Raw genomic sequence first — 23,943 nt, forward strand, 5'->3', positions numbered from 1 at the left:
TTTCCTCATTCAAGGAAAAAATGAGAGGTGGATGAAAAGATTCACTTTAAAATAGTTGTTGATGCACTCTTGCCCTATCAAACTTATGCAAAGTATTGAAATTAAGTGGGGAATTTCCTTTTCTCCTTACTTTATTTTTTTTAACAATTAGAGTGACAAAACTTGGACTCAGCTGGTGGGTGCGCTTTGAGGAGGAGATCTGGAGCACCGCCCTGGCCTTTTGTAGGGAGTAGGAGGGATGCTCATAGGACACATTCCAGTATGAGCTAATAGGCATGATTCCACAGCCCAGCGTTTCCATAGTTGGGGCGACTTACTGTCACTTAGACTGAAACGATCGCTATTTACACTAAGTGCTTGCTGCTACTTCTTTAAGCAAGAATTTTACAGCAACACGTCTTGTGAGGAAAGTACTATACGCTTACGCTGGTATCAGTAAGAGTTCACGTAGAGGAGGGATGGCATTGACTATATGAAAATTGTCTCAAAAGCTAAAGACAGCTGTAGTTTTCCTTTGTGTCTTCAAATAAGGAAAAAGTAAGATGTCAAAGCAGATGAAGATGATGGTGTTTAAATCTGATGGTGCATCATCAGACTTCTTTAGACATTATTAGGAAACAGGAATTTCTAACAAGCACTGGCAAAAGTATTTTAGGTGCAATTTAAGTAAGTCATATGTCAACTAAAATGTTTCAAAAATTTGAAAAGTTTGTACACTAGTCCTGGTGAGCTTGCTTCAGCTAAATGGCTAGATGGGTTTTAAAGGTGTGAAATACATTTTTTTTTTAAAGAAGGGAAGTCTACACTGAAAGGGCAAATGTGGGCAACACAAAACACAATCACTTTTTTAGATCAACATCTTACACTTTATAATACACTCATAAGTTTTTACACAAATTTCATGTTTATAAGTGCAAAAGGCAAAGAACCTCAAAGAATCGAAGTAACTGTATCATCAACTACATTCAATAGAGTTAATACTGTTGTCCCCATTCTCCATCTTCTAAATCCAGAAGGGAACCGTAAATGCCATCCCCCATGTGAACTCCACTTTCAGAAGTTGGACACTGGGTGTAGTTCGGCACACAACTGGGTTCCAACAGAGTTGAATTGAGTTTCCATTGTGTTCCAGGCAGAATCCGCCAGAAGAAAGTCATCCATTGCTGTCTGAGTTTCATTGCTGTTGAAGAATAAGCTCCCCAAAGTTTCAAAGCCAGAATTCATGGTCTGTGTTTCTGCACTGCTTAACTGACCTTTGCTTTCTAGAGCAGGTAGGTGTTTAGCAGCAGAGATTCTTTCAGTTTGGGTCTCTGTGTCAGATGAACCAATACTCATGGAAAAGCTGGAGTGTTTCAGAACACTTCCCAGAGGCAGATGAGGGCTACTGTCTAAAAAGAAGTTCAAGTCCCTCTGTGTCTGCGTGTCAAACATTTCAAGGCCTAAGAAGTTAGAATTTCCTCTACAACTGTAGGACTGGGCAGAGGTGTCTGCAAGTAAGAAGTCAATTTGGGTCTCTATGTCCAGCGATTCCAAGACTGGCTCAGTGGTTATGGGACTAAGTTCACTCTTTTCAGTTTGAGTCTGGATATTTGAGGCCGAAAAGAACTCTTCAATATCAAAATCAACTGCAGGATTCTGGGTTGGGCCAGATGGGAGCTGGGTGTCAGGTCCAGTATTTGTGTCAGATGAAGACTACAATTGTCCAGTGTCTGACCAGGCAGATTACTTGACAAGATGTTTTCTAGATCACTTAATAAATCCCTGGTTCAGGTCCGATTATCTGTCATGTTCTGTGAAGAAAGTGTACTATTCTGTGTGCTGAATGAAGTTCATGAGTGGTTCAGATTTCTCAATATCTTGATTTAAAGTTCTAGGGTGGTTCTGAGGTAACAAGCCATGAGTTACAGTCTCTGCTACTAAGCTGCTGCTTATAATTTGTCTGTAGAAACATCATATGATGAATGGACACTCTCAAAAATGTCTCCACACATTACAGCTTGGTCTATCTGTACTCGATCATCTGTTGGACTTCGCATTCCACTGGTTTGAGTTTCTCTCAAAAGAGATCCCACCTGACAGGAAACTGGGATCTATAAATACATCAGTCTGAGCAGCTACAGATGAGATTACCTTAGAACTGGGCAAAAAAGTTTGAGTATGAACACTAATGGGAAGGGAAACTTGAGAACCAAATGTCAAATCAGTTTAAGAACAAGGTGATACAGAGGAATCAGGGCTAGCCCACTGTGCAGACAGTAAAAAGTGTTGTGTGGTGTAAGACAGGTCTGCCTGTACATTGATTGAAGAAATGCTGTTTTCTTGACATGTGTTCCCTAGTTCTTGTAAAGAGTTAGATGGACTTTTACCCAAGTTCACTTGAACACCTGTGCTAACTGGCTCCACAGCAACAGAATTTACAATTTTTGAAAGAGGGAGGCTCTCCTTGAGAGAGCAAGCCTCTGAATCTAGGCCGAGGATCAGGGTTCCTACGGACAAGGGCAGTAAGTGCACAGAACCGGGGGGACAGAGCCCTGATGATTGACACCCAACACCACAGGCTGGGCTGAGGATTCTGCTGTAGGCACAAAGACAGGCACTTCAGGCTTTGGTAAAAGCAACTTCTGAGGACACCTTGGACGTGTTGGAAGAGTCTGCTTTCTGGCATTAGAGCTGCAAGAGTCTTCAAAAGAAGCCACTAGCTTTATTTCTGAAGTTTCTAGTTCTTGAGCATCTGGTCTTGGGGTTGACTTGTTGCTCAGTGATTCAATGGTCTTACTGGACAACTTCTGGTTGTGCAGGCACTTTTCCATTTTCCTTTTCTTACTAGGTGGATCCCTGTGTTCTGCAGGGATCGCATGGCCAGTTCGGTAGATGTGGGACTGTAATGCAGTCCTTCTGGCATAGGGACAGCCACACGTGCACTGGAAGGTCTTGCCACAATCCTCTGGATGTGTTTTCAAGTCCCACTCAGTGCCATACAAATTGCTGCACTTAACTACGTTTGTGCTGCTTTTCCGCATGCATTTTCATAAAGTGCTGTTTTCTGAGAGAAAATTGAGAACATGGTCTGTCAGGGCCTCTCGGGCAGCCTTCAATTGGACAACAGTAGAATTTCAGGACAGTTTTCAGATCTTTTCCTATTGTTGGATTCTCTATGCCATCCTGCAGGTGGTGGCTCTTGACCAGGTGCGTGTTGAGCACTGGGCTGTTGGGCAGGATCTTGCCGCCGCCGCGCGCCGGGCACAGGCTGTTGGTCCACACGGCCCGGGACAGCTCGCTCACCCACGGAGGGATGAGCTCCCCGGCCAGCTGCCCCTCAGCGGCCTCGGGGGAGGGGGACCCCACGGGCCTCCCCTCCCAGCCTGGGCGCCCCAGGCCAGAGCCGCGGGCCCTGCCACCACCGTCTCAGAGGCCGCCAGGTGTGCCAAGTGTCTTGAAGCCTGAATTCACCTGGGTCTTTCACACCTCGGTTTCAGATACCCTGGTAGAAGAGTGACTGTCTCTCATAGTAAATTGGTAAAGAGACTTCTGAATATAATCTAGCATACCCTGCTTGACCACAGGGGAAAACGTGTTGATCATGCCTTAGGTGAGAATTTCCACTCCATGTCACAGCAATATTTCTTACTACAAATGAATAAATTAGTATTCTGGTTCTATCCCAATTCATGGGCAACTTAGTTAGTATGAACTAATTTCTCAGAAACTGATCACCTCCCTAGGCACTGAGGAAAAAAAAACAAAAAAAAACCTCTCTAAACTTTGAAGTAGGGGGCTAGATTTCTTCCAAGCCTTCCCTGAAATGAAACCTCTATGTCTTCCTGTTGCATTTCTACTGATTAACATACCTCCAAGTAAAGCCTCGGGCAAGAGGCTCATTCTAGGACTTCCCTGGTGGCGCAGTGGTTGAGAGTCTGCCTGCCAATGCAGGGGACACGGGTTCGAGCCCTGGTCCGGGAGGATCCCACATGCCGCGGAGCAACTAGGCCCGTGAGCCACAGTTACCGAGCCTGCGCGTCTGGAGCCTGTGCTCCGCAACAAGAGAGGCCGCGATAGTGAGAGGCCCGCGCACCGCGATTGAAGAGTAGCCCCTACTCTCCGCAACTGGAGAAAGCCCTCGCACAGAAACGAAGACCCAACACAGCCAAAAATAAATAAATAAATAAGTAATTAAAAAAAAAAAAAAATATATATATATATTAAAAACTTTCCCTGACAACAGAATAGAACAGAGATGAGGAAGCCCAGGGAGACTATTAAAAAAAAAAAAAAAAAAAAGGTTCATTCTAGAGCTAAATTTTAGGAAAAGCTCTGATTAGTCCAAGAAACAGATTTCTTAGTCTATGAAACAGATTACGAAACAGTTCATTTTTCTTTCTTTTTCTCTTTACAATCAGGAAGGTTATTATCAGCTGCAAAGGATCTTTCAGAAGTGGTTCTCAGTGTTAAAATTTGGGGCAGCCAACTTGAATGAATTAAACAACTTAAAATAACTCTAAATTATTATAGCATCTCAGAGGGCCTAGAATGCATTCACAACTAATGCACTAGCTGCATGGTCTTTTCAGCACTGTAGCTGTTTGAGAACTATTCTTGCCCAGACAGTCATTTCTTGTATACTCACAAGGCAAAGCTCTCTTATGTTCCAGTGAATATTCTTCCTCTAGAGCCAACTTAATGTTGTGCTTTGCCTCTTACATCTAACTTAAAGGAAATTGTACAACATGCTCCACGTCAACATTACATGTGATGAACATAACTGTTTTATAACAAAAGTTGAAGTTATATATCTGTGAAAACTTTGCTACGTTATCATCTCAGCACTCCAGTCAAGAACCACTGTCTTGTCTATTTGTTTTCAATTTCCCACATTCCGACTGACATAATTCCATTTTCTTTACTCCTTATGCTTTATTTTATTCACATTTCACTATTTTATTGCAGGTATGGCTGATCTTCTTAAATTCTTTGTGGAATGAAACTAGATGTTCAAAAAAATAAATAAAATACAGAAAGTAACTACTTTCTCTTTGGTGCCTACTCTCTACTGCCCTCTGCAGGTAGAAAGAAAGAATAAGATCCTCACTTAACAGGAAGATTTAAAGTAATTGGTGTTTTTTGAGAGGCTAACTATTACCAACCAGACTCCATCTATTCACAGGAAGGATTTCTCAATTTGCTAAAGTCCCTTCACTGTGGAAAAACTTCTGGGAACCACAGACTATTTTCAAGGGAGCTCCCTATCTCCTACACCCATATACAAACGGACATGAAGTCCTCTCTTATTCTGGGCGAAGGCTAAGGGCCCTCTATGTCAAAATTCCTTCAAGCCTGTAAAACTTGAGTCTGGGAGTGAAAGAAAAAAGAGACATAAGGGTGCAGACAATGCAATTTGTCTGTGCTTTGCAGACAAATGTCAACAAATGTAGGAACCCCTACAATGCCTCAATCAGGGATAATGTGAGATTCTGCTTTCTGTTTTTACAAAAAGTGAGAGGCAGCCTGCAAGATAACCAGCAAACAGGCAGCTTCAATTCTGTGCAGAAAGGACCGTTCATTACACATGGATTATTTTCTTCAGTTACACTACTTTGTATGGATAGCAACACTGTCAGTGATGTCATCTTCTGAAACAGAGACCAGGATGTATAGGCATATTGTGCCAACCGAGCCCAAATCAATGACCTGGGTAATGCAGTCAGGGTAACACTATTATTCTTCATCTAAACCCTCCAAGCCCATAGAAAAATAATGCTAATCTGATGCAGGTTCAAGGAATACGTTATGTGGGAAAGAAAATCAAGCCCTTGTTTAATTTTATTTACATTCTAATATGTACTTACAGGAAACACCACAGAATTCAGTATCATTATGTGCATCAGACTATGTCACTTTATTTTTGAATTAGTAGCGTGTTCAAAAATTTATTAAAATCAAACACTTTCTTGGATAAGAATATTTTTAGCAAGGATATTCCCTAAAAGATTGATCTCCAAATACGTATTCACATAGCCTACCAATACCTTTCCACAACTGCGAGAACAGAATGATTTATAGCATTCTTGATAGAGGAGGCAGCGTTGTTTTATTGTTTGGGGTAAGGAGATTTTTTTGAAAGATTTATAGCTTTCAGTTCCACCTCCGCTTGTTTTGTGATTCAATTGACTCATTCTATTTACCTATCTTCATAATGGGCATAATATGGACTTACGCAGATTAAAAATTTTTCAACGTCTGTAAACTTTCTGAGCTGAAAAATGTCTCTTTAAAAGGTATGTAGGGAAGAGAACCACTGGGTCTTTTCACTCCCTTAAAAGCATACACTGAGCGCCTTCTACCGAGTTGTATGTAGGTTGGGGTAAGGGTTAGTACCTACAAGTCTTTGAAGACCGCACATCCGGGCCACCGGAGAGCCAGCCAGAAGCCCCGCCCCTCTGGAGGCGTAGCCACGGGCGACCAGCACGTCGCGCCCCGCCCAATGCTCCCTGAGCGCCGGGGGCGGGCCTGTGCGGCGCGTGGCCGGAACCTGGGGGATATCTGCGCGGGCTTGAGCCATGGCTGAAAGTGGCCGGCCACCTCAGGCCCGGGCCCTCCTGCAGCAGTGCCTGCACGCCCGGCTGCAAGTACGCCCCGCCGAAGGGGACGCCGCGGCCCAGTGGGTGGAGGTAATGTCGGCCCCGCAGCTCCGGTTATCCTGTGGCGCGCAGGGGCGGTTCTTAACGCGCTGTCTCGGTGATTTTTGCCCCCGCGTCTCCCTCCGAGCCGGTCGCTTGGCGCCTGGCACGTGTTGTGGGCGGGGCGGGGCGGGACTCACGGCTGGTCCGCCCAACGCTGCCCTCAGTTCCTGCCTGGCGTCGCCTCTCTCCTCAGTCCTGCACCACCGGCCCCGGCCCCTTCTCCCTCGGACTTATTTTCCGAGAGGAAGAGGGTGTCCCCTGCTTGGCACTCCGGCCATTGGGAGCTTCCTCTCACCGTTTGCCTACCTGAGCTCGGTGGACTTTAGGCCTAGTAGCTCAGACTTCTTGCTTCAAAAGAGCAAAAAGCCTTGCCACGCCCTGCGCGATGCTCGGGCTGCTGGTGACTTGTCCTGATCTGGTTCGAGCTTCTAGGTTAGATTTGTTGCAAGCGTTCAAGATCTGTTTTGACTTGTGCTCCGGATCCCGTCGAATTCCCTCTTAGGTTGACTGCAGCTAGGTGTTAGCACAGACGTGAGATTGCCCATGAAGCAGTTCTTTTTTCAAGAAACTTTAAAAAACTTGACTTATTTCCCACTAGGAACAAAAACGACTACTTTTATAATAATGTTGCATTGTTAACAAACACATTTCCTCCAAAGAATTTAAAACATTTACACCAATATGACATCCTTCTGCTTGAATATTTGCCTTTTTAGAAGAGCCTGCCCATATGCAAAATTCCATGCAAAAACAAAATTTTCTTTAAGGCCCCTGACTTATTTTTTGGAGTAAGTTGAAATGAAGGAAAAAAATGTGTAATAATAATAAATAAAACTAGTGGAGGTACTCAGAAACTTTAATGTAGAAGCATTTCATTCATTCATCTGCTGAATTCCGTCCCAAATCTAGCACTCCTTAACACAATCCTAGTTATTATTTTAAATACTACCCATGAACTATATGTGGGTGACTATTCTTAAATCACTATCTGTTACTCCCTGGTAATTTGGAAATACTTATAAGCATAAACAGTCCTATATTTTTGCCCTCCCTTTTTCTTTCTCAAAAATTCATTTCTTATTTCTTACTTTTGTTATGGTCTGTTAAAAATTTCTCTTCCCTGTTTTGAGATTTTATTATTTTTGCCATACTGTCCAAAGAATTGCCTATTTTTATACTTGCTTCATGGGACTATAAATCCCAAACTATTAATCATTTAGATTTCTTCCATGCTTCTTTATCTTTTTATATTCTTCATGTCACATCTCCTTGTGCAAAATCACGGATAGTTTATTGCAGCCTTCCAAACTATCAGTGTGTTTATTAACTTTAAAAGCTATTTTAAAGCTTTCTCTTCCACTCCCACACATGGCTAAATTAGCATAAAGAGCTGACGAGTAATTAGATAGTGAGAGAGTAAATTCTTTCCTCTTTCTCAAGCATCCGCTATTCTATTACTAAAAGTTCTAATTTTTTTAAAAAAACATTTTTAATTGTTTTGAAGGTTACTTTTTGATTTGAAGGTTACTTTGCGTGTTCTTGGTTTCATTCATTTAGACCTTTGCTGCCACAGGCTAATGTTTTTCTTCCTGGGAGGTGAACATTTTTAACCTACAGTGAGAATTATGTGTACTATCCTATATATTTGAAATGTTCTATTTATACCAAAAGAAGCTACAAGGAAGGTGATTCTTACTTGAGGAGGGGAATTTGTAGGTCACAACTTAAGAGCTATTGATGGAATAAACTAAAAGAAAATACCTTAATGAAGAGGTAGTGTGGTGAGTAGAAGGAAAGAACTAGTGTTTTTTGTTTGTTTGTTTGTTTTTGGCCAAGCCATGCTGCATGTGGGATCTTAGTTCCCTGACCAGGGATCTAACCCCTGCAATGGAAGGGTGGAGTCTTAACCACTGGCCCACCAGGGAAGTCCCAACAGGTGTTCATTCCTGCAATTACTTAATTCTGACATTGCATGTGTCCAAATATGAATATGCTTGAGAAATTTTGGCCTGTGTTGAAACAATCCCAGTGTAGAGAGCTGTGACAGTGGTGCAGATATCTGTATTATTCAACCTGCCACCTCCTTACTGATGGGTGTGCCCTGGAGGCACTTGTTTGTTCAAGAGCACAATTACACTTATAAAAGGTTATGTCTTATCCAGGTAAATCAGGTGTGAGTGCAGAGCTGCATTTATATTTATTTAGAAGAGTATTTAGATAACACATAGAGCCTGTAATACACAGTAGAACTTAAATGCAGTCAACAGAGTCCCTATCATGTACAGAACAGTCTGTAAAGTGCTTTGGGAGTTAAGATGTAAAATAAATTGTGTTTCAGTCCTTAAATTTCTTTTTACATAGTCACTTAATACGCACTTGTATCGCTCTTACTATGAACCAGGCACTGTTCTAAGCACTTTACAGATATTAACTCAATCTTTGTAATAGCTGTTGGACTCAGAAGGTTAATCTAATAAAAAATTTAATGATTCACTCTGCAGCAAAATCAAAGTCATTTGTCAAGTGCCTCTTTTCCATATAGTCTCTATCCTACAAGAGCTAATAAAGAACTATCCAAGTCATTATATAAAATAAATAAGCTTATATTCCTGATAACAGACAACCTCTTGATGTAGAACTTAATATGAATGCAGTTTCCAAGGTTTAATCACTGTGTATTTAATGTATTAACAAAAATAACAAAAAATAATTGGACAGCAGTTTCTTGGAGTTTATTGAAATAGAATCAGACCCTTATTTTCATTATCTATAAGTAAACGGATTAGGAGGAACAAAGAATGATGATGTCAAAAGACATATCAGTTACAGTGTTGTTTATACATCAGCCATATCTGATATAATGTGAATTCATTTGGTGTTGAATAAATGGGCCCCTACAAACTAAATATTTATAAGTCTGTCAGCCATACTTAGGAAGAGACTAGTTCATAGTCCTAATGATTTTGATCAGAAGTACATGTTTGGGGACTTCCCTGGTGACGCAGTGGTTAAGAATCCGCCTGCCAATACAGGGGACACGGGTTTGAGCCCCGGTCCGGGAAGATCCCACATGCCACGGAGCAACTAAGCCCATGCGCCACAACTACTGATCCTGCGCTCTAGACCCTGCAAGCCACAACTATTGAGCCCACGTGCCACAAGTGCTGCAGCCCACACGCCTAGAGCCCGTGCTTCACAACAAGAGAAGCCACCGTAATGAGAAGCCCGCGCACCGCAATGAAGAGTAGCTCCCGCTCACTGCAACTAGAGAAAGCCCACGTGCAGCAACGAAGATCCAACGCAACCAAAAATAAATAAATAAATTTTTTAAAAAAAGAAGTAAATGTTTGAAGGTATAACTTGGGGTCTTTACTAATCTTGGCTGTATTTTAAACTTAATTTTTGAAAGAAATGATTACTGAGGTGACTGAATATTGAAAAAGATTTTATTTTCTCACATATTTAAGAAATTAAGTCTATTATAAAAAGTTATTCCTCTTCTTTTGCATTTAACCTTTTATCTATAAAAGTTGTGAAATTTTATTCATTTACCTCTGTATATAGACGCTTCTTTCTAATCTGAATTTATTGTGGTTTCTCATAGGTCCAGAGAGGATTAGTGATCTATGTGTGCTTTTTCAAGGGAGCTGATAAAGAGCTTCTTCCCAAAATGGGTATGTGTTTGATGTTTCTTTTTTAAGAGTGAGAGTGACTAGCAATAGATAGATGAATCAGAAGGGGCAAAAAGCACAATCTTAAATTGTACTGGTATGTAAGTTATAAATGACTTAACTCTGTGTACTGTTGTTGACTTTAGCTATTTGCCTTTTCCAAAGCTTAATGTAAGCAAGTGTGTTAGAATTCTTTTAAAATATCTGCAGCATTTCAGATCGTTTATAGATTGGTTTAGAAGAGTGTACACACACACGCACACACACACACACACACACAGACAACACACTGAGATTCAGCCGAGGATACAGAAACTTGTTGGAAGCAGGGTGGCCACATAGGGAGAAATAGATGCTGCATTTCTTAATATAGTTTCCTTATCTCTCAGAGTCCCTAACGGGCATAGAGGTGACACTCTATGTACACGATGTGGTTCCCATCAAATCTGTGCAGATCAGGCTTATATCATTATTATAGAAGACTTTACATTAACCATTTATGCACTTCTTTGTAGGAAATGTGTATAAATATGATTATTAAACCAAGCTCAGTGTCATCACAGCCACACCTCCTCTGCGGGCAGAGAAAGAGTCAGTGTTCAGGCATCTCTGAACAATAATTTACCTGCCTGCAGCTTTCCAGTGTCCTTGATAGTCTTTATCACTGCACATTCCTTGTGATAATTACATAGGTTCAGATATACCAAATCAAATCATATACTATCTCAAGACAGTGTTTGATAGAATAATTATGTACAAAAAAAGAAGCCTGAAATAGTCAAGCTGTCCCTAAGGTTGGGGACAGGTTATATTCTCTTCATTAGTAAAGGCAGTACCCATTAGTTGGATTAATAAATATAAATTATACAGATGGGTAGTTGAAGTAGGCAGAAGTTAACCTAGAAGAGCTTTAAGTAGTGGAACTCAAGCGTAAGTAGCCCAGTGAGGAACAGCTTGGACAAAGGGCTAAAGCTTCTAGAGGGGATTTTATGCTGAGACATCAAACATATTTAACAACTTTGTCAGAGGATGAAAACTAGACTTGAGAAGGGACTGCAGTAGGTGAGGATGGAAAGCCAGTAACTGTAATAGTTTGAAATTTGAATCTGAAGGATAATAGGGAGCTTTAAAGGGTTTAAAGAGAAAATGAAATGAGGTCTCCTGTTACAGAGGGTTATTGCCAGGAATTAATGCTTGGATATTGGACATTCTGTCTGTTTTTGCCTTGAATTAAAGCTTTCTTGACCATGAAAAGTATATAGTAGAAATCTTCAAAAACAGGAAGAGCATTTTTGGCCAAATTGTGGCCAAATAAAAACACAGAGGAAGTCCACCTTAACTCTTCCAGTGGATAGTCTAACACAAAGCTTTTATATATCATGATTCTCAGTAAAGAACTGTGTCTCTAAGAATCACATTCTACTGGTGTGAGTTATAAGCAAAATAAGTCCATCTATTATTGATAGTAGTAGCTTGTACTTCCCTCTGTTCCAGGAGGCAGAGTAAGCCAGTGTGATGGGATTCTCTTAAACCTGACCTCATACTTATTACATGGATTCAGATCTTTCCAATCAAATCATGTAGCCCTTGGGAACATAACAGCCAGTTATATCCATAAAGCCTGAAATAGCATGGCTAATGTATAGATGTGCAGAATCTTCCTCAATTCATCTTCGGTATAATTGGACAGAGATCCAGGGCCCTGTCAAAGCTTAACTTCCCATATACATCATTAGAGATATTTGATCGATAACCTGTCTTAGGATCTTTGAGTTTCCAAGATGCCATTAATTCATTGTCTCATTTTAATTCTACTTACTGACATTTGTGTTTGTATTATATTTACTTCTACATACTGATATTTGTAGACCAACAGCATTAATTGAATTCTCAGTTAGATCCAGTAGAAGGAAGTGTGTGCAAGTATAATAAATTATACTTACCTCTCTGGCCTGTTATTTCAAAACTGCCTCCTTAGTCTGTCACTAGCCTGAGGCCTGGATAGCTGGATAGTGATTTCCATGGAATGAAATGCTCCAGAGAATTATAGTTTTCTTAGAAGCATTCAATAGGACTGCAGGCTATATAGCAAAGTCCTATTTGTAATAGAGAAAATTAGAGGTATTTTATTTATTTATTTATTTTTGGTTGTGTTGGGTCTTCATTGCTACGCGCAGGCTTTCTCTAATTGTGGCGAGCGGGAGCTACTCTTCGTTGCGGTGCGCAGGCTTCTCACTGCAGTGGCTTCTCTTGTTGCAGATGTTCTAGGCGTGCGGGCTTCAGTAGTTGCGGCACATGGGCTCAGTAGTTGTGACTCGTGGGCTCTAGAGCGGAGGCTCAGTAGTTGTGGCGCTTGGGCTTAGTTGCTCTGCGGCATGTGGGATCTTCCCAGACCAGGGATTGAACCCATGTCCCTTGCATTGACAGGCAGATTCTTAACCACTGCGCCACCAGGGAAGTCCCTAGAGGTATCTTAAAATAGGCATTAGTTAAATGAAAACTGATAGTGCTTAATGCAGAGCTTAGGAATTCATTTGGGTGTTCACCTTGGCAGGTTTTCACCAGATTAGTTCCTTGATTTTGTAGAGTGGGGCCACTGTACTGAATCCTTGCTAATATTTACTACAGGCTCTCTAATAGTTGAAACCATTGACCACCCCACCAGAAAGCATACCTTTTCAAGCCTGATTATTCACACAGGAGTGTGAGGTTTCAATAGTTCTTTTACCGTTTGTGTCCTCTCAGGACTATTCTTTACAAGCAGAAGTTATCTATACCCTTTATAGAGGTAGGAAGACCCTAAGGGTGTTTATATTAGGCATTTCTTTTGCTTATTGTTTTGAAAATGGCTAATGTTGAAATGTAAAGGTTTTCTAAGTTTAGATTTTTTAGCTACACATGGATATTTATGGTTATTTTGACACTTCTTATTAGCTATGAGTATACTTGCATAAATGCCATAAAAATAATAGTACAATATTTTCCTGTATGTATATGAAGATAATGCCAGTAACTCTATACCTTTGGATTTACTTTCCCAGTTGACAATGAAATTTCTGATGATTCTCACTTTCACCTTTACCATTCTCGCACTGGTGATGTTTGTAAAATGATTAGTCTATGTTAATAATGTCTTCGAGGTTATAAAACTGCAAAATCAGCTAGTTTATAACGGGATTGAACCTGGAACCTTTGTCTCAGCTTAGAACTCTAGGCAACTAAGTTTAAAATAATAAATGCACTAAGGTTTTTATTTAATGTTCTTTGTTATAAAGTAGAATAGGTGTGTGGAGGATCTGTCATGTTTTTTTTCCAGTGGGATTTGTTTTGAAATATAAAAAGGAACAAAAAGGCAAAATCTTTTCATGTATCCCCCAGGGCAACAATATCTTGACGTTCCAGTATACAGTTAATTCTTTAGTCCTTTCTGGATGATCTTATTGTTAGGAGATCCTAACTGCCAAGTCAGATTTAAAACATCATGCCATTTTCTGCATGAAATTTTCCTTGTTTTTCATGCTTAGATCATTTAGCTTACTGAAGCAGTTTTTAAAATCTAAGTAGAAACTTTGGGTTAAAAGCATGAGCTGACAAACTGGATTTTAAACATGAGGTTTGCTGACTAGAAGATTGTTGGTTTTCTTCATGTTTGTTTTCTACCTCAAAATGTTCTCCTTTCTTCCCTACGCAGTTAATACACTGTTAAATGTGAAATTAAGTGAAACAGAAAATGGCAAGCATGTCTCTGTATTGGATCTACCTGGCAACATTCTTATCATCCCTCAAGCCACCCTTGGGGGGAGAGTAAAAGGAAGAAGCATGCAGTATCACTCTAACTCTGGAAAAGAAGAGGGGTTAGAACTTTATTCCCAATTTGTGACTCTCTGTAAAAAAGAATTAGCTGCTAACAGCAAGTGTGCCGAAGCTGGGGTTGTGGTGGAACATGGCACTTACGGCAACAGGCAGGTGTTAAAGCTTGACACCAATGGACCATACACACACCTAATTGAGTTTTGAAAAATTAAAAGTTTCTACAGTTGTAATTAGATTCTCTTCCCCTTCTGCTTGAGTACACTAATCTGCAGCATTTTTAGACAAGAAAATCCTGGGTCGCATCCATAACTCTGCAGCCTGCTAATTGGACGACCTTGCCACGTCACCTAAACTCTGGATCTCAGTCACCTTCCATCCTGCTTTCCCCTAAACTCACACTCAAAATTTTGAAAAATGCCTTGTATTCGCTTTATGGTCATTGATAAGAACATGGAAATGTTCTTAGAGAGCTGTATTTAAGCATTTTGCAATTAAGCATTTTGTGCAATCAAGAAAAATATGTTTCTTATATCCTCAAAGGTATGTAATATGTAGTAAAAATCACTATTTGTGTTATGATTATAATTTAGTCAATTTGTTTTAGTATTCCAGATTTCCATATTTTGAATGAAAGAATATGCAATGTACTATTCCTTCTAATAATATCTATGAAAATATAATACAGAAATGTTATTGTGCATTTTAATATTATTTTCCAAGGACATCCAAGTGCTTTAAATTATTTTAAGAATCTTTAGTTGATATAGCAATAAGGTATGGGGGACTAAAAGTTGTTTTTATTTAATATACTAATGGCTTATTATTCCGTTTCTCAGTTCTTTACCAAAACAATGTGTGTTGCATTTTCTGTCTTTGGTTTTTAAAAGTTACTGTTTCATTAAATTAATGTTCATACATTTTTTTAGGAAGTTCCTTTCTTGTCGGTTTAGATTGCTATAAAAGGAATAAAAGGAATAAAAAGGAAAGCTTTCTACTGGAATTATTTGAAAACAGGTTGACTTGTTCATTTCCATTTTATCGACTTAATGATTTGGAGCCAGTATCATTTTTTCTATTAGTGTATTTTTGTGTCCTCACCCCACCGCAAAATTCATATGTTGAAGTTCCCCAATGTGATGGTATTTGCAGATGGGGCCTTTGGAAGGTAATCAGGGTTGATAGAGCATGAGAGTGGGGCCCTTATGATGGGATTAGTGTCCTCATAAGAAGAAACACCAGAGAGCTTGCTCACCCATTCTCTGCCCACCATGTGAGAATGCAGTGAGAAGGGGGCCATTTACAAGCCAGGAAGAGAACCCTTACCAGAAACCATGCTGGCACGCTGATCTTGAACTTCTAGCCTCCAGAGCTATAAGAAAATAAATTTCTGTTGTTTGAGCCACCATAAGTCTATGGTATTTTGTTCTAACAGCCCAAGCTAAGACAGTCATATAAGATAAACATCTAATAAGGTAGACGTTTCAAAGCTAAGAGAGGAAGATATACAAGAAATTGAAAGAATAAATGAATCAATAAAAGGTAGTATTCATTTTTTATAAACTCCTTTGACGATTTAATATTTTAAAGAGTAAAAATGAAATAGTGTTTCTAATTATCAAAAAGATGAAAAAATTGACTTGAAGAAACATCTTAAGGAGCTGTTGAAAATTCTTTGTGTCTTATAATTTCTTTAGATTTATGTTCCTAAGATACTTAAAGTTTCTGTTATCACAAAAAGTCCTATTTTCTCTATATCCTTCCTGTACTATTCTATTTTGGAACTTAAGGATCAGTAACTGACTTGGTAGTGAGCTCATTTGTCCTTAACTTTTGCTTTATTGATTCGCAATACACTTATTGAAATGTAGTAAACTATTCATAAACTTTCAAACTCCAATTTTCTCAAAGCTTCTCCAAGGAGGTTTATATGTCTTTCAAAAAGATTATGTGTTACCTATTTTAAATCATTTTGATGTGTGTGGGTGAAATGCTGACTCACAGCCCTAGATTGCTATTTTATAGTTCAGGCAATTCTCCTTAAGAAGAAATTTGCTTGAGATACTTGTGGAGAATAGCAATTTCAACTACATGAAGAGTTATTAAACAGAAGATGACAGGCAAGTTTGTTTCATTTCCAAGGAGGCTAGAACGAGGGAAAAGGCAAGAGAAATAGTAGATATGAAAATAACTACACCTTGGCTTTCTGTATCTCTCCTGGCCCAAGGTGCTCAAAGAACCTTCAACAGATACCTAATTTTATCTTCACAGTATATAATGACGATAATGCTGTGGAAAGTAAGAAAATGCTTAAATAATTTTCCCAAGATCACACATTAGGGAGCAATAATTTCTATCCCCCTGACTTTTCTTGTAGTGAGAGTTAAAATTGATCTTCATAAAGGCTTAGCATCTCCCAGTGTGGATCACTTGAGAAAGAACAGCCAATAAATGGTTTTACGTACTAAATTAGGTGGCGGTAGGGTTACACCTCATTTTGGTGCCTTCTGCCTCTGTTTTTCAAAGATTCTAGAATGTTTAAATTAGAGTATCCTTTCTTTTAATTGAAGTATAGTTGATTTACAATGTTGTGTTAGTTTCAGGTGTACAGCAAAGTGATTCAGTATATCTATATATACTTTTTCAGATTCTTTTCCCTTTATAGGTTATTACAAAATATTGAGTATAGTTTCCTGTGCTATACAGTAGGACCTTGTTTGTGTATTTTATATATAGTAGTGTGTATCTATTAATCCCAAATTCCTAATTTGTCCCTCCCTCCCCTTTCCCCTTTGGTAACCATAAATTTGTTTTCTATGTCTGTGAGTCTGTTTCTGTTTTGTAAATGAGTTAATTTGTATCATTTTTTTAGATAACATAAATGATATATGATATTTGTCTTTCTCTGTCTGAATTACTGCACTTAGAATATCATTCCTAAATGCTATTTTATCTGTCCATTTGGCAAACTTCATGGATTCAATTATATAAAATACTGTGTATAAGACATGGACTACCAATGAGTATGAATTTCTCTTGAATATACTCATACTAGGTAAATCAAACACTTTTACATTTCTTCATTTGTTCAAGTCAAAAGAAGGCATTGACATTTATTAATAATATCTGTATTAATGATTTATTGACTCCATAATGAAAGACCTAAGCTTATCAGATATAAGGATCAAATACTATAGAATCCTATGCCACTTGTTTTGGAGGATAACTCACATTGGTGTTAGAATGATGACATGTCAAACTTTTATTGTCTATGATTAACATTGCAGAGGACCTGATTTGTTACATTATAGTTATTTCTTAAAAACTCACATGATAGTGAAACTAGTATTTCTAGAAGTGCTTTATCTATTAATTTATTGAAGTAAGACTACTTTCTGAAAGGGAAGAACTATTAGAAAACTAGCATTTTCATTCTGAAGCCACACTTTGATGATGACTTTAAATGTCTGTTTATTTTGATAGTCTAGTTATTCTCCCTTCCTCCTATTTCTCCTACCTCTAATCCTTTTTTGCAGACCATCTCCAAGGTAATGTTTCTAGAAAATTCCTTTCTGTATGATATTCCACTGTTTAGAAACTTTTATAACTATTTTTTATCTACAGGACAAAGTCTAAACTTCTGAGGTTGGCATGAAGGTTCTCCTTACTCGTTAGGAGTGAATGAAATGAAGGGAGAAACGTAGAGGCCCAAAGTCAGAATCCTGAGAAAACATAAAGAAGAGGCAACATATGAGAGGCCAGAGGATAGTATAGAGATCAAAGAGCCAGAGAGAACCAGAAAATGTATTGTTAACAAGATAGTTTTCAAGGTGTAAACAGTCAGTGCCAAATACTGAAGAAAAATGGGACAACACAAAGACTGAGGAGAGACCTCTGGGCCTAGCAGTTAGGTGTTTTCAAGCTTGTGGAAAATTGGCATAAAATTTGCAAGAGTTACTACAATTAGGAAAAGATTCTTAATCTTTTGTCTTCAGGTAGAGTGTCTCAAAGGATGCCACTGGACCACCTGTACGGGAATCACTTGGGGAGACTAACTTTTTACCAAATGCAATTTTCTGGGACCATCCCAAATTTATTGAATTAGAATCTCAGGAGTTAAAATCTATCTAGTCACCTATCTCCCCCAGGTGATTCTTGTATATACTGGAATCTCAGAACCACTGTTATTCGAATGAAGCCCAGACTTCTAAAGCTGATATTACAGTTTCATAATTTGGCTCCAGCTTGACTTTCTAACCCTTTCTCCCTCTACTCCCCAATAGAAATTCTCCAGGATAGCTCTTTTTATACCCTTCTTAGATCATGCTCACTCTTCTTCAGAAGACAAGCAGAGTTGTCTTCTGCTCTCCTCTAAATCCATCATTCAATATCTAGCTCAAGTCAATCTCTTCTGACCCCACAGTAATTTCTCCTGCCTCCACCTCCCTGGGCACTATGGTTGTCCCACTCTTGACACTTGTAATGTGTCTTATGAGATTGAGTACTTCACCTTTTTTTTTTAATGCTTATATGTCCTAACTACAAGAATATAAACAATATTGGGCAGAGACAATATGACAGTGAGCACACATAGTATAATATAATTTTTCTTTAAATCTCCACAGTACTTCCATAGCACCGTGTTGTCCATGCTCAATAATTCACAGTAAATGTTACCTGAATTAACATGGAGATTCGTCAGTGGCTAGAATACTCTTGATTTTGGTTCGGTTTTACCAGTATTTCACAAATAGATTTCTTTGTCATTAAGGAATAAAGAGGTTGGAATGTGCAGGAAGCAAGTTTAATACTACTACCCCTTTCTTGAATACAATAGATAACACCAGAAAAGTTAAAAGACAAACTAAAACAGATTTTTGAGATTCAACACAAATGTGGGCATTGCTATTTCTACTTTGTTAGTTTATTACATCAGTGTGTTAAAGAGAAAAGCCACAGGCCCAAAATGGTGTCACTTGTGCTAAAGCCCATGATACCAAACCTAGATTTAAGATCTAACCTAATTGCAGTTTCAACCTTCACCAGAAATGTAGTGGTTTTTTTTTTTTTACTGAAGTATAGTTGACTTACAATGTTGTGAAATTGTAGCACAACTGTAGCAATTAATTTCTGCTGTACAGCAAAGTGATTCAGTTATATATATTTATATTTTTTTCCATTATGGTTTATCATAGGATATTGAGTATAATTCTCTGTGCTATACAGTAGGACCTTGTTGTTTATCCATTCTGTATATAATAGCTTACATCTGCTAATCCCGACCTCCTACTCCATCCCTCCCCCAACCCCCTCCCCCTTGGCAACTACAAGACTGTTCTCTATGTCCATGAGTCTGTTCTTGTTTCATAGATAGGTTCATTTGTGTCATATTTTAGATTCCACATATAAGTGATGTCATATGGTATTTGTCTTTCTCTTTCTGACTTACTTCACTTAGTATAATAATCTCTAGTTGCATCCATGTTGCTGTAAATGGTATTATTTCATTCTTTTTATGGCTGAGTAGTATTCCATTGTATAAATGTACCACATCTTCTTTATCCATTCATCTGTCAATGGACATTTAGGTTTTTTCCATGTCTTGGCTATTGTGAATAGTGCTGCTATGAACATAGGGGTGCGTGTATCTTTTTGGATTAGAGTTTTGTCTGGATATATGCCCAGGAGTGGAATTGCTGAATCATTTGGTAATTCTATTTTTAGTTTTCTGAGTAACCTCCTACTGTTTTCCATAGTGGCTATACCAACTTACATTCCTACCAACAGTGTAGGAGGGTTCCCTCAGAAATGTAGTCTTAACCAGTCTGGAATTATTTGGTCAGCACCAATTAGGTAATCTGCCATCTGGGCTCTCTCCAGCCTCCAGAAGAAGAAGCCATCTATATAATAAAACCCTTGCCTTTCCCTTCACCCTTTCCCCCCCAAAGATGTTCTGGCCTAAAAATAGTCCTTTCTTTTCTTTTGCTAATAGCTACTTTGCCCCACCCTTCTTCCTGTAAAATCCTTCCATTTTGTACAACCCCTCACAGCGCCTGAAAAGTTGCTAGATGGGATGCTGCCTGATTCATGAATTTCCTAATAGAGTCAATTATATCTTCAATTTACTCAGTTGGATTTTGTTCATTTTAACAAGGGTGATCACTTTACATTTTCTTAAGGCTTACTCTATATTATCTTTCTAATATAGTATAACTGTATTTATGTACCTAAGAAAGATTACATGAAGCAAGCCATTCTTAAAACACAGAAGGAAAAAAAACAAATTTCATTTAAGAAAACCTGTAATTGAGTCCTTTTTAAAATAAACTTTTTGTGAATCAAATATAAAAGTCTTTATTTTATTCATAAATATTAATTTTGATACAAGCTTTAAGACCCTTCTATATTTAATTACAAAATAAAGCAGTTCTGTGGAATGCATCACAAATAGCCAACTTCATGATAAATATTATCCTACTTCTTTTTACTGGACTTTTCCATATGAATGAATTTTTTTCACTGTGTTAGCTAGCATTTTTCTCTTAAGAAGCTTAATAAAATTTGACCTATTACATCAGCTTTTTTTCTGAATGTGAAAAGAAAAATTTATGTAGAGAATGCACCACACCCTATGTAAACAGTATCTGAGAACCATTAGCTAATACTATTATAAACAGTTGGGGTTGGGAAAGTAATTGTGGACATTTTTTTTTTGAGGGGGAGATATGGAGTCTTTTTAAGGCACGTCTGACTAGACTAGCAAAAATGCCATCCTTGACTCCAACTTTGAGATATTGTTTACATAGCTTTATACTAACATAGATAAACTAAGACACACTTTCTACTCCAGGCATTCTTTTAATTTACTTTGCAGCCCCAAGGTAAGTTTCTTTAATGAGTAGATATGATCATCACAGTTTCATTTTCTCAGTGCCCGAATTATTTTATATCCTGATTACATTCAGGTAGTCCTCATGGCTTTGATTTCTTTTCATCATATGCATACTTGCCTTTTTTAAGCCAGGTGTTGAAAATGTTCTAACATTTTCTTAATACTGCGTCATGGATAGTTGCTCTCCACTTGAAAGTTATAATCCTCAGAATCTGCAGGTCAGCAGTGGAGCTGGGAGCTGTGTGAAATACAAATTGTTCAAGATATGACCCTTAACTCCAAGGAATTTCCATCTAGTAGGGGACATGATAGACACAGAAATGAACTAGGTACTGTGTGATCAGTGTTATCTGGACAATGCTATCTCTGAGCTATAGAATAGCAGCAGAGGGAGAAGATGCTTCTGGCTAGAGTGGTGAATCACTGTGTTAAAACAGGCATGGCAACTTGAGCCATCCCTTGTAGAATGGGTAGCACGTCTATACGCATGAGGTGTGGGGGAGGGCACTTCAAACTCTGTCTGGACTGATAGATAATAAGGTGCCATTGAAGGCTTTTAGAGAGAATAATGACATAATGAAGACCGTTTTTAAGAGGAGAGACCTGATAGTGGTACATAAGGATTACAGAGAGAAGGAAATTTTGTGACAGAAAGACAGATTTTTGTTTTTATTTTTATTTTTTTGAGTAGTGCAGACATAAAGGGATTTGGTCTCACTTATAGTAGTGGCTGTGAACATGGAAATAAACGTAATTGGAGATATTGAAAGGTGTTTTGAAAAAAAATACACTTCAGGACAGCTGATTAGCTGTGGTGGAGCTAAAGGGAGGAATCAAAAATCACTCTTAAGATTTCATGTGTGGGTTACTGAGGAAGATGAATTCAGATTTTAATACATTGAGTTTGAGGCACATAAAGTAGAAATGTCTACCAGATTTGTTACTCGGGGCAGAGAGAGTATAGATTTGTGACTCTTATTTATAACAGTGATAGTTGAAACCCTAGAAATAGATAAGATTTAATCATCCAATATTACTGAGAGCCTACTCAGGTAATTATAAGAGGCACACTAAAAATGAAAAGGCAGTTTCCTCAGGAGATTACAAAATAACTGGTGTGTTAAGATAGTTAACTGGAATTCAGAGAAACTAGAGGTGCCAAAAGAGTTAACTGGAATTCAGAGAAACTAGAGGTGCGTCTTGGAGACGCAAGAGATTTCATCTAGTTAGGGGAGCACTGGCATTTCAGTGTAATTTTGAAGATGAGATCTATGAGAGGTGATGTAGAGAACAACAAAGGATTTGAGGTCCAACCAAATTTATAGTAACAGAAGGAAGAGGAAAATTGACAAAGGAAAGAAAGGTCAGACAGATAGGTGGGTGGAAAAAGTGGGAGAAGTGGAAACATCAGTGTCTTGGAGTTAAGGTTTCAAGAATTGGGGAAGTGGGTCCAAACATATAGAGAAGTTGAAATTATTGCATAGTTAACACCCACATATCCACCACCTAGATTCTACAATAGGCATCTTGCTATATTTGCTTTACTACCTATCTATCCATCTGTCCATTCCAAGAAGAGGTTATTTTGTTTGCCAAAGATTTTTAATTTATTCCTCTTCTTTTCTCCCCTTTTGCCTCTGCTGGTTAGCTTCTCCTCTCAGAGGCCCAGGTTTTTGTTTTTGTTTTTTTTAATTTATTTATTTATTTATTTTCGGCTGCACTGGGTCTTCGTTCCTCCATGCAGGCTTTCTCTGGTTGTGGCGAGCAGGGCCTACTCTTCATTGTGGTGCGCAGGCTTCTCGTTGTGGTGGCTTCTCTTGTTGTGGAGCACGGGCTTCAGTAGTTGTGGCTTGCGGACTCTAGAGCACAGGCTCAGTAGTTGTGGCGCATGGGCTTAGTTGCTCCGCAGCATGTGGGATCTTCCCGGACCAGGGCTTGAACCCGTGTCCCCTGCATTGGCAGGTGGATTCTTAGCCACTGTGCCACCAGGGAAGTTCGAGGCCAAGGTTGTGTGTGAGCCTGCTGCATTTCACTGATATGCCCAGATTTACTATACTTACATTATAGGAAAGCCTCTCTACTCTGTGTGCCTTTGTCTTTAAAGGTCCCAAATGGTGACCCATGGGAGAAATAACTTTTCCACCTTTCCAGTTAGGTTAGTTAACTATCCCTGGAAGTCTGCACCTGAGACTAGAAAAGAGCCTATTTCTAAATGACCCATGATTTGCTGAACTTTCTAGTAGTTTACCAAAGTATGGTCTGAGAATCACCCTAATCAGAATTACTAGGAAAACTTGTTAAAAATGCAAATTCCTGTGTCTCACCTTGGACTTACTGAATCAGAATTTCTGAGAAAAGGCCTGGAAACTGCATTTTAAGTCACTTTTCCCCACCTGTGACTCTTATACAGACTAGCATCTGAGAACTAATTGTATAATCTTTGTGGTGATATCTCTGAACTAAGAGTCAAGAGGCTTCTGTTGAAGTCTTGGCTTTCCCATGGACTGTGTGTGTTACACTAGCCTAGGGTAACTCAATCCCATCACGACTCATCATAAGGGAGGGAATTGCACTTGACAAATTCTGAAATTCCGCTCAGCTCTACCATTTTGTGGAACTCTGAAAACTGAATCTTGTAAATCAGGAGTTGGTTAAACTTAAATCCGATGAACTGAAAAAAAAAGAAGTTTCAGTTTGTGTTCATTTGAGCTATAGTTGTTTCTTTTCATTCAAGTAGTATGTGTGTTACTCATCAAAATAACTAAATTCTTCTTGCATCTCATGAGTTTTCATTTGGTTTTTAAAAGCTGGACCATAAAATGGGCTTCAGGCATTTCACTCAGCCCTTTGCCATTTCATAGTTCTGTGTTTCCGTGGTGATTCCAGTGTTCAT

General features: G+C 38.8%; 1 protein-coding gene and 1 pseudogene across 3 annotated transcripts in view; one reads left to right on the forward strand and one right to left on the reverse strand.

Annotated features, from left to right (window-relative positions):
* Positions 1–1,053: 1,053 nt before the first annotated feature.
* Positions 1,054–3,300, reverse strand: LOC137758503 (ATM interactor pseudogene; annotated as a pseudogene).
* A 3,200-nt stretch (positions 3,301–6,500) lies between these two features.
* Positions 6,501–23,943, forward strand: part of DTD2 (D-aminoacyl-tRNA deacylase 2) — a 28,094-nt gene continuing 10,651 nt past the window's right edge. For 2 of the 3 annotated variants that reach the window (XM_068534535.1, XM_068534543.1), the window contains exons 1-2: positions 6,501–6,665; positions 10,282–10,351. In XM_068534535.1, coding sequence (XP_068390636.1) covers positions 6,555–6,665; positions 10,282–10,351 — 181 coding nt within the window. In that variant the 5' untranslated portion in view covers positions 6,501–6,554. Of the gene's footprint in view, positions 6,666–10,281; positions 10,352–14,039; positions 14,922–23,943 lie in introns of those variants that run through there. The other variant, XM_068534529.1, reaches the window with a different exon arrangement.

Source organism: Eschrichtius robustus, chromosome 1 (genome assembly GCF_028021215.1).
Source record: "Eschrichtius robustus isolate mEscRob2 chromosome 1, mEscRob2.pri, whole genome shotgun sequence".
NCBI lineage: Eukaryota > Metazoa > Chordata > Mammalia > Artiodactyla > Eschrichtiidae > Eschrichtius > Eschrichtius robustus.